We start from the raw sequence: 12,348 nt of genomic DNA on the forward strand, positions 1-12,348 counted from the left end.
TTCTTGTATCTCTTTTGTATCACTCTGAGAATAAGATGGTTTTTAAAATTACTATTCAATCAAAAATTAATAATGATCAATAACAAGTTTAATGGTGATTTTGAAAGGTACATTATTCCTAGAGTGACAAAAGAGGGACACAAGAGGGACTCTTAATATTACTCCATATCGGTAGGTATGTTGTGATCGGAGGGGAGTAATTCTAGAAGTCCCTTTAAGAATGATGTTGCTCTTAAAATTATCATTTGATTAAAATTCAATAAAGATCAATTATAAGCTCAATGATGATTTTAAAAGTCACATCATTCTTAGAGAGACATAAGAGGAACTTGAAGCATTACTCATCGGAGGGTGTTAAATTTTTCATTATTATTATTTTTTTATTTTTATGGCTAAATATTACAAGAGTTTGGAAACCAATCAGTAATCCCACAAGATATTCTCTCTCTCTCTCTCTCGTCTATGTGGTCCCCCTTCTTCACATGTCCCAAAAGTGGAACTCCCATGAAAGTCCAAAGCTAATCTCCCTTCTTCACATGTCCGAGAAGCGCAACGCCAATGACAGTCCAAAGCTGCGTATGTGATGCAAGGGAAGGAACAACAACTTGTACAAAAATTATGAAAGCAACGCTTCTTGACTAGCGGAGCCGTGTGACCACAAGAGACAAATCCTCTACAATATCTTTTTCTGTTCGTCGTACCAACTTGTTAATTCTCTTGATTGAAGAATGAAAATTTTGTGCTTGTTTTTCAAGTGAAGTATCACTTGATTGGGTAGGCCGAACAAGAAACACAAAAAATTTAATTATTTATCCCACAAAACCTCTCACTCAAAAGGGCTAAAAATGATTAAAAAAAAAACAATTATGCTGTTTAGAGTAAGCATTGTCGTTGATGCTTTGAATGCTCTCTAGACGTACCCCTGCTTCCATATAAAAACATGTTCTTTTCTTTCTCCTCTGCTCTGCCACAACATTTACTTGGAGCATTTCTCAGTCCGTGATAGAAACTTAGTTTTCTTGGTTTCATTCAATGCAAAGCAGCTATGCCAGAGCTCTGTATTCTGCCAATCCACATCAACGGTGAACAAACATTCTTTCTGAATGAGGTAATGTGGAAGCTCTATCTCCATTGGTTGATTCTTTTTATTGGAATTTTTTTTTATCCCATCTGTTTTAAGCATCCGTGTTTCACTTCTGCAGAAGATTCTATCAACATACTCAGGAAAGTTGAAGAAAATCATCAACCAAGAAAAGAAAAGAAGCCAGATCAAGAAACCGGGCATCGAAATCTGCGACTTCCCGGGAGGTGCATACGGGTTTGAGCTGGTTTCTAGATTCTGTTACAACAATGGCAGAATCTCAATCACAATTTCAAATGTATCCCTTCTCCACTGTTGTGCAGTCTGTCTTGGGATGACTGAAAAGGTTTCAACCTGCAATCTTTTGCAGCAAACAGAATCCTTTCTAGAGGGAATGCTTGACTGGTCTTGGAGTGATATACTTGTAGGCCTGAATAGCTGCGGTTCTTTCTTTACACATGCAGATTCATCTGGCCTTGTTCAAAAGCTCATATGTGCACTGTTAGCAAAGATTGCTCAAAATTCAGATGTGAACTTCATCACTTCGTCTTCGTCGTCTTCATCTTCTCCTGAAACTTCATCTTTTAGATTATCCTCCTCATCCAAAGCCACCCCTGATTCAATCAAGCCATCTTCCTCAAGCAGAGCATGGTGGTTTGATGACCTGGCCATTTTACCCCCAAAGATCATTGAAAAAGTCATTCAGAGTCTAGGGGCTTATGGAACTGATAACAACAGTTTAGTGCTCACAAAATTTCTCCTTCATTACCTGAAAACTGCAGCTCAAAACAAAGCTGATAATAATACATACTCAAGGTGTGAGTATAGTTCTCTTGCAGATACTGCTATTCATGGTGTTATTATGGTGGGAAGAAAAGCATTTTCTTGCAGAAGCCTGCTTTGGGTTTTAAGGGTTGTCTCTGGTTTTGGTCTGAAGAAAGATTACAGAGTTGGGTTGGAGAAATTGATTGGAGGTATGCTTGACCAAGCAACACTAGATGACTTGCTGGTGTCTGGGAAAGACAGGGGTGTTTATGATGTTAATCTAGTTTCAAGATTGATTAAGATATTTGTTAGTAATGATGAAAAGTCTATATGCAAGATGAAGAAAGTTGGTAGATTGATTGATAAGTATTTGTGTGAGATATCTCCTGATCAAAACCTTAAGATCTCTAAGTTCCTTGGAGTAGCTGAGAGTTTGCCAGATTGTGCCAGAGACAGCTTTGATGGGGTCTACAGAGCCATTGATACCTATATTGAGGTGAATGTTGCATACCCTTTTCTCTTTTTCCTTACTTACCCATCATTGCCATATAATTGAACACATAGGTAAAAAGGGGGAATTGAAACAAAGACAAAAAAAATAATACATAAGACAAAAACCTTTTGGATTGGTTGCACAAGAGTTGTTTAAAAATTTGTTTGTTTGTTTTTTTTTTCTAGGAGACAAGAATCGTTTTGGTAAGGATTCTGTGTTTGATATTTTGTCTTCTTATCTGCCTAATAATAATACTCTGCAACTCATTCCAGTTCAGGAAATGAGGTAATTGGTTCATTTCACTGTTGGACTTCTATAGTTGTCAAAATCTTTTTTATGCAACAACCATATCCTCCACCCTAATAAATTTTCCCATCTGTTCTGAAAATGAGTGCGCCATTTATGGCAGTGAGTGATACCTACATCCAAAAGTCATTTCCCCAAACAAATGATTTCTTTGACATCTGAACATCAATATCCAATCCAGCGGCACTGAAGGGGGAAAGAGAGAGAAGATAACGAAGTTCCCCCGGGAAAAGGGAAGGAAAAGGGGAGTATGTGGAGAATCAACACTATTCATATGTTTTGGCATGTTCTTATTTCTCTCTCGTTGTTTTCATTTCTTTCCCCACTTGAAGCCCTGTGTAGTCCATAGTTGTCCACACTTGCTGCCGCCATCGACAAACTATTGGATTGTCATTACTCAAAGAAACAAAACCTGTGATTAGTAGTTGATGGTTGAAATTGGCGTTGTCTCATTATTTCTCTCTCTCTCTCTCTCACACACACACACACACACTTTTTAACTCATTATTTTTTTCTTCCTGCTCCCACACGGTTCATCAGACTGAATTTACAGAACTAACCCATTATTGCTCATGATCCACAATGTTTATACTATAATATAAATTAAATAATTATTGTTCATTCACCTTCTATTGGGATAATATTTTTCTCAAACTGATATGTTTTGTGGATATATATATATATATATATATACTGATCAGTCACACCCCAGCCTTTCATCTGAGGAACGATCAAGAATATGTGGATGCCTTAACTATGAGAAGCTGAGCCTTGAAGCGTGTAAAGAGCTGGCAAAGAAGCCTAGAATTCCTCCTGGGATCGCGGTTCAAGCGCTCATATCTCAACAGTCAAAAATACCGACGAAGGATCCGGAGTTGGTTTATGGGAGCCCGACCACAAGCATTGGCCTGGAGAGTTTGTCGGAAGAGAACCAAGATATGACACTGAACCTACAGCGGATGCAATGGAGGGTAGTGGAGTTGGAGCAAGTGTGTAGGGAGATGAAGGGTCAGATGACAAGGTTGGTTAGGCATAATGTCTTGACCTCCATTCCTGGTCACAGCAGATCTTTGCCCAGACTTTGTTGAATATATATACCTCGTTCTCTTTCTCTTTCACTCCCCCATATATATATATATATATGAAGATATTGTATGCGTTTCCACTCTGAATGTTAAAGTGTGATTTTGTGAATTAGAATATAATTATGAGGAATTGTTTTGTAGCCAGGAATTGTTTACTGTTAAAAAAGTATGGCATGTATCCATTGAATATTCCAAAGATACAATTTAGATACCTTAGATATGCATGCCAATATTTAAATTCAAAAGCTTAATGGTCTGTTTAAGATTGCGTTTAAGAGGTTTAAAAGTGCGTTTAACATCAAAAAATTCGTTTTAAAAAAAAGTAGTTGTTTGAAAAAAAAATTAAAAGCTATTTTAACGGTCCAAAAAACTTAAAAATTGTCAAAACACACTTTTGACAAAAGCTTAAAAATAAAGTATTTGTTAAAAAGTATTTTTTGACTTAAAAACTTTGTTTTTCCAACACAATTCCAAACATATTATAAGTTAGCTCCAAACCATTTCCAAGGAAGAGCTCTATTGGCAAGCACTTACAAATTAGGGAGTAGACCGTTGGTTCAAAGACCGAAGGCACTCTAACCCCCAAGTCAGTAGAAACCCTCGTTGGACTTCGTGTGCCTAGTAAAAAGAAGTAAAAGAGTTCACTTGGGCGTAGTAGTGTGTAAGAGATATACAGGAGAGTGGCTGAATCCTTTTGCTATAGAAGGGATCGCATGTGGCGCATCCCGTGGAGAAGATGGGGCATCTTGCTGTTGGTCTTGGCCTGGCGTGGGCTTAGCCATATACGCATCTTTTAGGCTTTCTTAGCAATCCCTCGATTCCCATGGTTGATTAGTGTACTGATCAAACTATAATAATCTAAATTTGTCTTGTAAACCTGTTGATATCTAAACTCTCAAGTAGTCCCTCGATTCTTTTGGTTTTGGTTAATTAGCGTGCTAATAAAAAAAAAAAATCTAAAAACTTGTCTTGTGGGTCGTTAGCCTATTTTTCCTGAAAAGTCAGCCTTCTAAGAACAAGAAGCCAGAAGCAATATTTGATGAAATAAGCTATAAGTAATCATTTCACATTTTGCAAGGAGATGGTGCTGTCGGGTTGGTGGTCATTGGCACATCCAGAGATTTTCCTCAATTTTTGTCAGAAGTGAAATGTCTGTAAGCAGCATCAGGAAGGTCAAGTCTTTACGTGACACCCTCCTTTCCTTGTATTCCCATAAACACATGACCTTCAACTATCTTAAGCACATTCATTCCGTTCTCATCACTTGTGGCCTCTCACAGGACACCTTCTTCCTCGCCAAACTCCTCCAATGCCTCGCCTTCTGTCAACCCACCAATCTCTCCTACGCTTCGCTCCTCTTCGATCGCATCGCATCACCTACCACCAATCTGTGGAACACCATGATCAGAGCTTTCTCGACAAGCTCACAACCGCATATGTCGCTCGCTTTCTATGCAAGAATGCGCCAATACGGTGTCCTTCCGGACAAGCACACTTTCCCTTTGCTTCTCAAGGCGTTTTCCAAGTTAAAAAACGAAGACCCTTTTCAGATTTATGCTCAAATTGTCAAGTTTGGTTTTGATTTTGATCATTTTGTGAGGAATTCATCGATTTCCGCTTTTGCTAATTGTGGTTATATGGAGGATGCACACCGGGTGTTCGGTGAGAGTACGCAGAAGGATGTGGTTGCTTGGACTTCCTTGATTGATGGGTATGTGAGAAATAACTGTGCCCTACAAGGATTGAGGTGTTTTATGGAGATGAGATCGACGGGTATTAGAGTTGATGAGGTGACCGTCGTTAGTCTACTCTGTGCGGCTGGAATGGTGGGTGATATTTGGTTTGGAAAGTGGGTTCATGGGTTTTACGTAGAAGCAGGGAGAGTACAATGGGATGTTTATATAGGCAGTGCTCTAGTTGATATGTACTCCAAATGTGGCTACTGTGAAGATGCCCGTAAAGTTTTCAATGAAATTCCACGTAGAAATGTGGTTTCTTGGAGTGCATTAATCGCCGGATATGTGCAATGTAACAAATATCGAGATGCACTACTTGTCTTTCATGACATGCTTTTAGAGAACATCAAGCCAAATCAATTTACACTGACGAGTATTCTCACAGCTTGCGCGCACCTAGGGGCATTGGACCAAGGAAGGTGGGTTCATGGATATATTAATATGAATAACGTAGAAGTGAACTCAACACTTGGCACAGCATTGATAGATATGTATGCAAGATGTGGATGCATTGACGAGGCTTTATCAGCTTTTGAGAAGTTACCTGTTAAAGATGTCTACCCTTGGACTGCTATTATTAACGGGTTTGCTATGCATGGGGATGCATTAAGCTCCTTAAATCTATTCTCTTGCATGTTAAGGAGTGGGGTTCAACCTAATGAAGTTACCTTCATCGGTGTTCTTAGTGCGTGTTCGCACGGAGGCCTTGTCGATGAGGGGCGTGCGCTCTTTGGATTAATGAGGCACGGTTATCATATGGAGCCTAATGTGTCTCACTATGGTTGCATGGTTGATCTGCTCGGTCGTGCAGGGTGCTTGGAGGAAGCAAGGAAAATGATTGATGACATGCCAATGGAGCCTAGTCCTGGTGTATGGGGAGCTCTGTTTGGTGCCTGTATGATCCACAAGGCCTTTGAGCTGGGGGAACATATAGGAAAGCATCTGATCAAGTTGCAGGCTGATCACAGTGGTAGATATGCACTTCTATCAAACCTGTACTCAACATGTCACAAATGGGAAGCAGCTGCTCATGTAAGGAAGCTCATGAAAGGAGCTGGGGTGGGAAAGATAACTGGATATAGCTGGATAGAAGTGAATGGTGTAATTCATGAGTTCACCAACTTTGAAAAATCGCATTTGGAAACAGATGATATATATGCCATGATGGATAACATAATAGTCCAATTAAAGCTTGCTGGTCTATTAGAGTCATTAACCTAATTGCATTTGACACCAATGGGGCTGAGACAAAACAATTCCAAGTGTGCTGATATTGTTGTCCACTGGAAAGGTCAATTGGACTTCAGTGGAAGTTCAGAATGCAATGCATCATTTGGGTTTACCCAGGTTGCTTTCTTGACTGAATCAGAGAATATGTTTTGTGCTGTTAGATTGCACAGGCTCTGTCGTTTGTTGTATAGATAAATTTCAAGACCATCTGTCTTCCATTTACATGATTTCAATTATCAACCATGGGCTAGTATTTTGCATCTAGCTAGTTCCATATATTCCTAGTTTGGAATATATTTGATGTATATAAGAAACACCAAACTTATGGTATGATTAATATAATTGAAATTTAGAAGTGGGGAGCCATGGAAAGGGAAGAGATGATTATTTTTAGGTTGGAGGCCCACTAAGAGGAAGAAATGTGAGGTTAAATAGTTCTATTGGGTGCAGATGGAAGGGTCATGGCAAGTGTTTCTATAGAACAGTACTGGTTAACACTTAACAGTATTGGGTTGATAGAGTATCACTGAATCATGATCTCTTGCGTTCATTTTATTTTGATAGCATGAAAGGGTTCACTTGGAGAGCAATTTTGTAATGTTTAGGTATAGAGTTGCAAGGTTCCTAGCTAGGGGGAACCTAGGCCCCCCAAAATCAGCCAATTTTTATTATGATTAAAAAATTGATTGATTTACATGGAGAAAACTGGCTCCACCTTCCCCCTACCCCCCCAAAGCATCCCTTTCAAGAACTAAATCTGCTCCTCCACCCCTCAAATAAAAGGCTATCCAATGTTTGGTACAGTTAGATGGCAAGAAAAGAGGCACATAATCACTAGAAATATGGGTAACATCTTTCAGGATGGGATTTATTTGCAGAACCAAATGGGCCTAAAGGATGCTAAGCTTCCTGTGCATAGCTTCATTTTATTTTTTATTGATCGATTTTTCGTTGCTGTCTTTCAATAAGACCATAATAGGAGCTGAGTCACTTTTTTGCTACATCTCTCTTACGTGTGAGTCTATCACTACATTTTTATCCTCTCCCTCAAACATAATTTTTTTTTTTTTTTTTTCAATCTTATGGGTCGTCTCATGATCACCTATGTGCTATGTGAGTTTTAATAACGTAATGCCCTCGGTCCAAAGACTTTATTGTGCTTATCCCATGATCCTTTGTCTCTTACTCTATGGATCATCATCAAAACTTACATTTTACACATTTGTCTCTACTCCTAAGACCTTTATTCACGGTTGCACCATTCCACCATACCACAAACCATCATCCCTTTAGACACCAATTTTTAGAACTATAATAAATATGCCAAAATATTAAAATATAAATAAATAAATATTTCAGAGTTCAAAAATACCTGCAAAGGCCAACTCTTTGATTTTTTTTTTTTTTTTTTTTGACATGTTCGCACAAGAAGGGGGAGGATGATTCGAACTAGTAACCTTTGCTTCATTAGGCGTGGTCCCAGCCGATTGAACTGCTTCTTGAGGACAACTCTTTGATTCTTTTGAATTAGTTGTAATGCAAATATAGTATTAGCAAATAACCTTTCCCCTCCTCGATCCTCTATAAGGTAGCCGTCAATGGGGGCAAACCAAAATGAGTGGGTAATTATTAGATTCAAGTAAATGGGATATAAAAAATAATAATAATAATTGAATAAGATGAGAAATACCAAAATCATATGCAGTTTGCATGTGCGATGGTTCCTTTAGGGGAAATAAATACATTTATGGGGTTCCCTTGCGTGCAGGCGCTGTAGGGTCTTTTGGTTTATTACGTGGCAATACATCATGGCTTTACTTTAATTACTATCTTTTGCCTAATCAAATGGGAAGCACCACAACTCCTTCCATTTCTTGTCAGGCAAGGCCTCGCTACACATTTTCAACATGTTTAAGACACCACACACGGTACGTGGTATACAATTTTTCTCTTATATATATTTTTAATTTATATATATATATATAAATTATTAACAGTCAGTATAGCCCTACCCATTTGACCGTCAGGCTAAATATAGATACATGGGTTTGTGTGTAAGTGAGTGTGTTTATGTGTATATATAAATATATATGCATAACGAATGTATATCATACATATAAATTCAAGATTATATTATTTAAGATTCAAGTTAATTTGTTTAATTAATTCAAATGATAAAATATTAACAATCATTAATATGGATTTTCGAAAAGAAATTATAATCACGATATTTATTTTATATAAGGAATGAATAAATCAACTCGACAATGGTGAATAAGTTAGAGTTTGCTCGAAAAATAAATGAGTCAAGTTTGAACAAATTATCTAGTTCGGTAATAAGGTCAAACTCCGTTCGTGTTGAAAATCAAATGAAATGAACAAAACTTGAACGGAGCTTAGATCTCCCATCCTCATCAAAGCATTGAGAAAAAAGAAAGAAAGTGTTGGTTATTGAAAGGGCTTTCTACCAAATCACATGTATATTTGTGAAGTCCAATCTTGTGCTAATTATCGAAGCATATTTGGGCCGCTCTATTGCTAATGCTGACTATCTAAGCAAAACATTAACTAAAAGTGTAATAGGCCCATCCTCATATGAGAAATTCCTTTTTTCCAACTTGAATACTAATTTATGACTAAGTGCATCAACAAGCAAAAGCACAACCTTTTCGTATAAGTCTAAAACACAAAAGCATACCATTGGTCATGTAAAAAAAAAAAAAAAACAAAAGCATACCATTGGCTAGATATTTTAGAAAATATCATATTCTTTTGTCGATGATATTTTAGAAACAGCTAAAAAGTAGATGAGATGATCCACTATAGAAATACGGTCTAAGATATCATCGGCAAAGATATTTTAGAAAAAGTCTCTCATACCCGAATTTGAAAATATGAAGGTCTTTACCGATGATATTTTAGATACAATTAATAGGTAGATGAGGCAATCCATTAAATAGAAACGGTCTAAAATATCATTGTGGCAAAGCAATTTTAGAAAGAACTTCCCCTCTTACCCGAATAAGAAAATATCAAAGTATTTGCTGATGATGTTTTAAAAACAATTAATAGGTAGATGAAGTGATCCACTACAGAGATACAATCTAAGAAATCATCGGTGAAGATATTTTAGAAACAGCTAGTAGATAGATGAGCCCATTACAAAAGTTAGGTCTAAAATATAATCGGTAACGACTTTGATATTTTCTTATTCATGTATGAGGGGATTTTAATCGATGGTATTTTAGAAACAACTAATAACAAAGATAAAGTCTAAGAAATCATCGCTGAAGATATTTAAAAAACAAAGTTCCCTCATACCTAACTAAGAAAATATCAAAGTCTTTGCTAATGATATTTTAGAAACAGCTAGTAGGTTAAGTAGATGAAGCGGCTCACTACAAAAGATAGGTATAAAATAAAAATTTGGTGTATCAAGTAAAAAACACAAAATATAATGAAAATGAAAACATCGTATTTTTAATTCAAATTAATCATGTGAACTTTTTCATTCATTTTAACCCAACGCCCACTACCGAACCGACCCACTTCCAAGCCCCCGACACCAGAGTCTCCGAAACCAACCAAGACGGTGGCTCAAGTGGTTTTGTCAATGGGTATGAAGGGAAATTATTTTGTGTGAAAAGTTATATTGTCTTTTAGTGTTTCAAGCTCATGTGTTTGCTTTTTATTGGAGGGTGAAAAACACCATGTTTACACTATGATTTGATTGAAGTTATTCTCTAAAAAAAAAATTATGTTCTTCTCACATGTTCAAAGGATACATAAAAAAACTCGTACACTCCAATTTGTAAAAAAAGATAATGCTATTCTACTACAAAGTTACGGTCAAAAATATCATTGACAAAGATATTTAAGGAAAGAAAAATACTATATTTACTTTAAAGTATTTACTGCTTAATATAACAGTAAAAAATTATCATTAATATAAAATATACAAATCCAACATTTAATAATAATTTTTTACTTTCGTATCATATCTTGAAAATAAGAGTAGGCATTTCTCCAAAAGAAAAAGGCCTCATATACCCGAATAAAGAAAAAGTAGGGAACAATGATCGATTTCAAAGTAAAGTGAAGTCGGAACCGCGTGCTGCTTCCTTCCTTGGCTTTTCCTACTACTAGACAAAACATTTCACTGTCAAATAAATAAAATATAAATATAAAAATATTAGACGCAACTTCCGATGGTAATGCTATAAATATAATTTGCGTTACATGCCATTTTGACTCGAAGCAACTCAGCAAGCCTAAAGCCCTCCGATCCGACTCACCACCCACCCACCCACCCACCATGTTCCTCACCCAAGTCCCCGCTTTCCGTCCTTCCCCAAGAAACACTCTCTGCCCCCCGTCCGCTACGACGTCGTCGCCCGTTCCTTCGACGATGCCATCCTCCGTCGTCTCAAGGCCTTGAATCCACCGGCGTCCGCGCCCATCGGCTTGTCCTGGCTCTCCCTGGCCATCGATTTCCTCTCCTTTGCGCACACCGAGGCACGCACGCTCCTTTCCAATCTCCACCTCTCATCCGATTCCGATGACTCGCTTGCCGGCTATTTGGACGGCGCTCTCAAGCTCTTGGATCTATGCAATTCCATCTCGTCCCTCGTCGAACGCTTGCGCCTCCGTCGCCTCTCGCTCAACTTCGTTCTTCAACTTCTGGCTCCCTCCGATTCCGGCTTCCCCGCGCCGGAGAAGCTTAGGCGGGCGCGAGATTTGCTCTCCGACTTGGACAAGCCTTCTGTCGGCCTCGAGAAACGGGGTTTTCGGAGCAGCCCCGAGGATTTGATCCGAGATCTGGCTTTGGGCCTCGGCGACGCACCACGCGGGAAGATCTCGTCCGCCGATAAGCTCTTGCGCCGCACGATCCACGCCCTCGGATTGCTGACGGTGTTTTTTGCCGGCGTCCTGGTCTCGGCTCTGTACGGATCGCCTAAGATGGCCGCGGTCCGAGTCCCTGCCGAGTTTTCGTGGGCCGACTCGTTTAACGCTCTCGAGGCTGCTGTGTCGACCGAGTTGACTCGGCGATTCCTCGTAAAGGAATTGGATGACGTGGGGACGCGTACAAGGGTGGTTCGTGAGGTTATCGATGGCATGGCGGGGGTGGAGGTGGACAAGGGGAGGGAGAGGCTAAACGGTGCCGTGGATGAGCTGAAGAGGGCGACGGAGGTCTTTTCGGAGGGTTTGGACCGTCTGAGTAACGGCGTGAACGGAATGTTTCAAACGGTTTTGTGTAGTAGGAGCGGCGTGATAGAGAACGTTAGTGTGGGGCAGAGGAAAGAGAAGCAACTACCAAAATGATGCCAAAAGCTAAAGCAATGTTTAAGCATGTTGGGATGGCTTGTAAATGTTTCATGTATTACAAGGAATTTAATCAATCATTTACGAGTTTTCCAGCTTTGAGATTGAGACAAACTCTATATGAAATAGTGAGCTACTCGTATACAATTATTTGAACTTAAAGAGTAATTGCATGTCCCCGGACGCAGATTCATACAAAGTGAATAACATGAAGTGAGTCTACGACTTTTTAAACAAAAAAATAAAATAAAATAAAAAACAAAGAAAATGAGAGATCGATCTAATTCTTTGAGACTATTCTTAAGAGAATGGTTGAGGTGGTCGGACCAC

At 38.7% G+C, this 12,348-nt stretch overlaps 3 protein-coding genes across 3 annotated transcripts; all 3 read left to right on the forward strand.

Moving 5' to 3' along the window:
- Positions 1-562: 562 nt before the first annotated feature.
- Positions 563-3,757, forward strand: LOC132178613 (BTB/POZ domain-containing protein At3g19850-like). Its single transcript, XM_059591075.1, has 3 exons — positions 563-1,108; positions 1,203-2,342; positions 3,347-3,757. Exons 1-3 carry the CDS (start codon positions 1,046-1,048, stop codon positions 3,731-3,733), a joined length of 1,590 nt encoding a protein of 529 aa, XP_059447058.1. The 5' UTR covers positions 563-1,045; the 3' UTR covers positions 3,734-3,757.
- Positions 3,758-4,713: 956 nt separating this feature from the next.
- Positions 4,714-6,937, forward strand: LOC132179471 (pentatricopeptide repeat-containing protein At1g50270). The gene has a single exon (XM_059592203.1). The coding sequence runs from the start codon at positions 4,879-4,881 to the stop codon at positions 6,685-6,687; it is 1,809 nt and encodes a 602-aa protein (XP_059448186.1). The 5' UTR covers positions 4,714-4,878; the 3' UTR covers positions 6,688-6,937.
- Positions 6,703-12,018, forward strand: LOC132178388 (UPF0496 protein 4-like). Its single transcript, XM_059590828.1, has 2 exons — positions 6,703-6,852; positions 11,053-12,018. The coding sequence occupies exons 1-2, from the start codon at positions 6,703-6,705 to the stop codon at positions 12,016-12,018; spliced, it is 1,116 nt and encodes a 371-aa protein (XP_059446811.1).
- Positions 12,019-12,348: the final 330 nt, after the last annotated feature.

The sequence above is a fragment of the Corylus avellana genome, chromosome ca4, assembly GCF_901000735.1.
Source record: "Corylus avellana chromosome ca4, CavTom2PMs-1.0".
Lineage (NCBI taxonomy): Eukaryota > Viridiplantae > Streptophyta > Magnoliopsida > Fagales > Betulaceae > Corylus > Corylus avellana.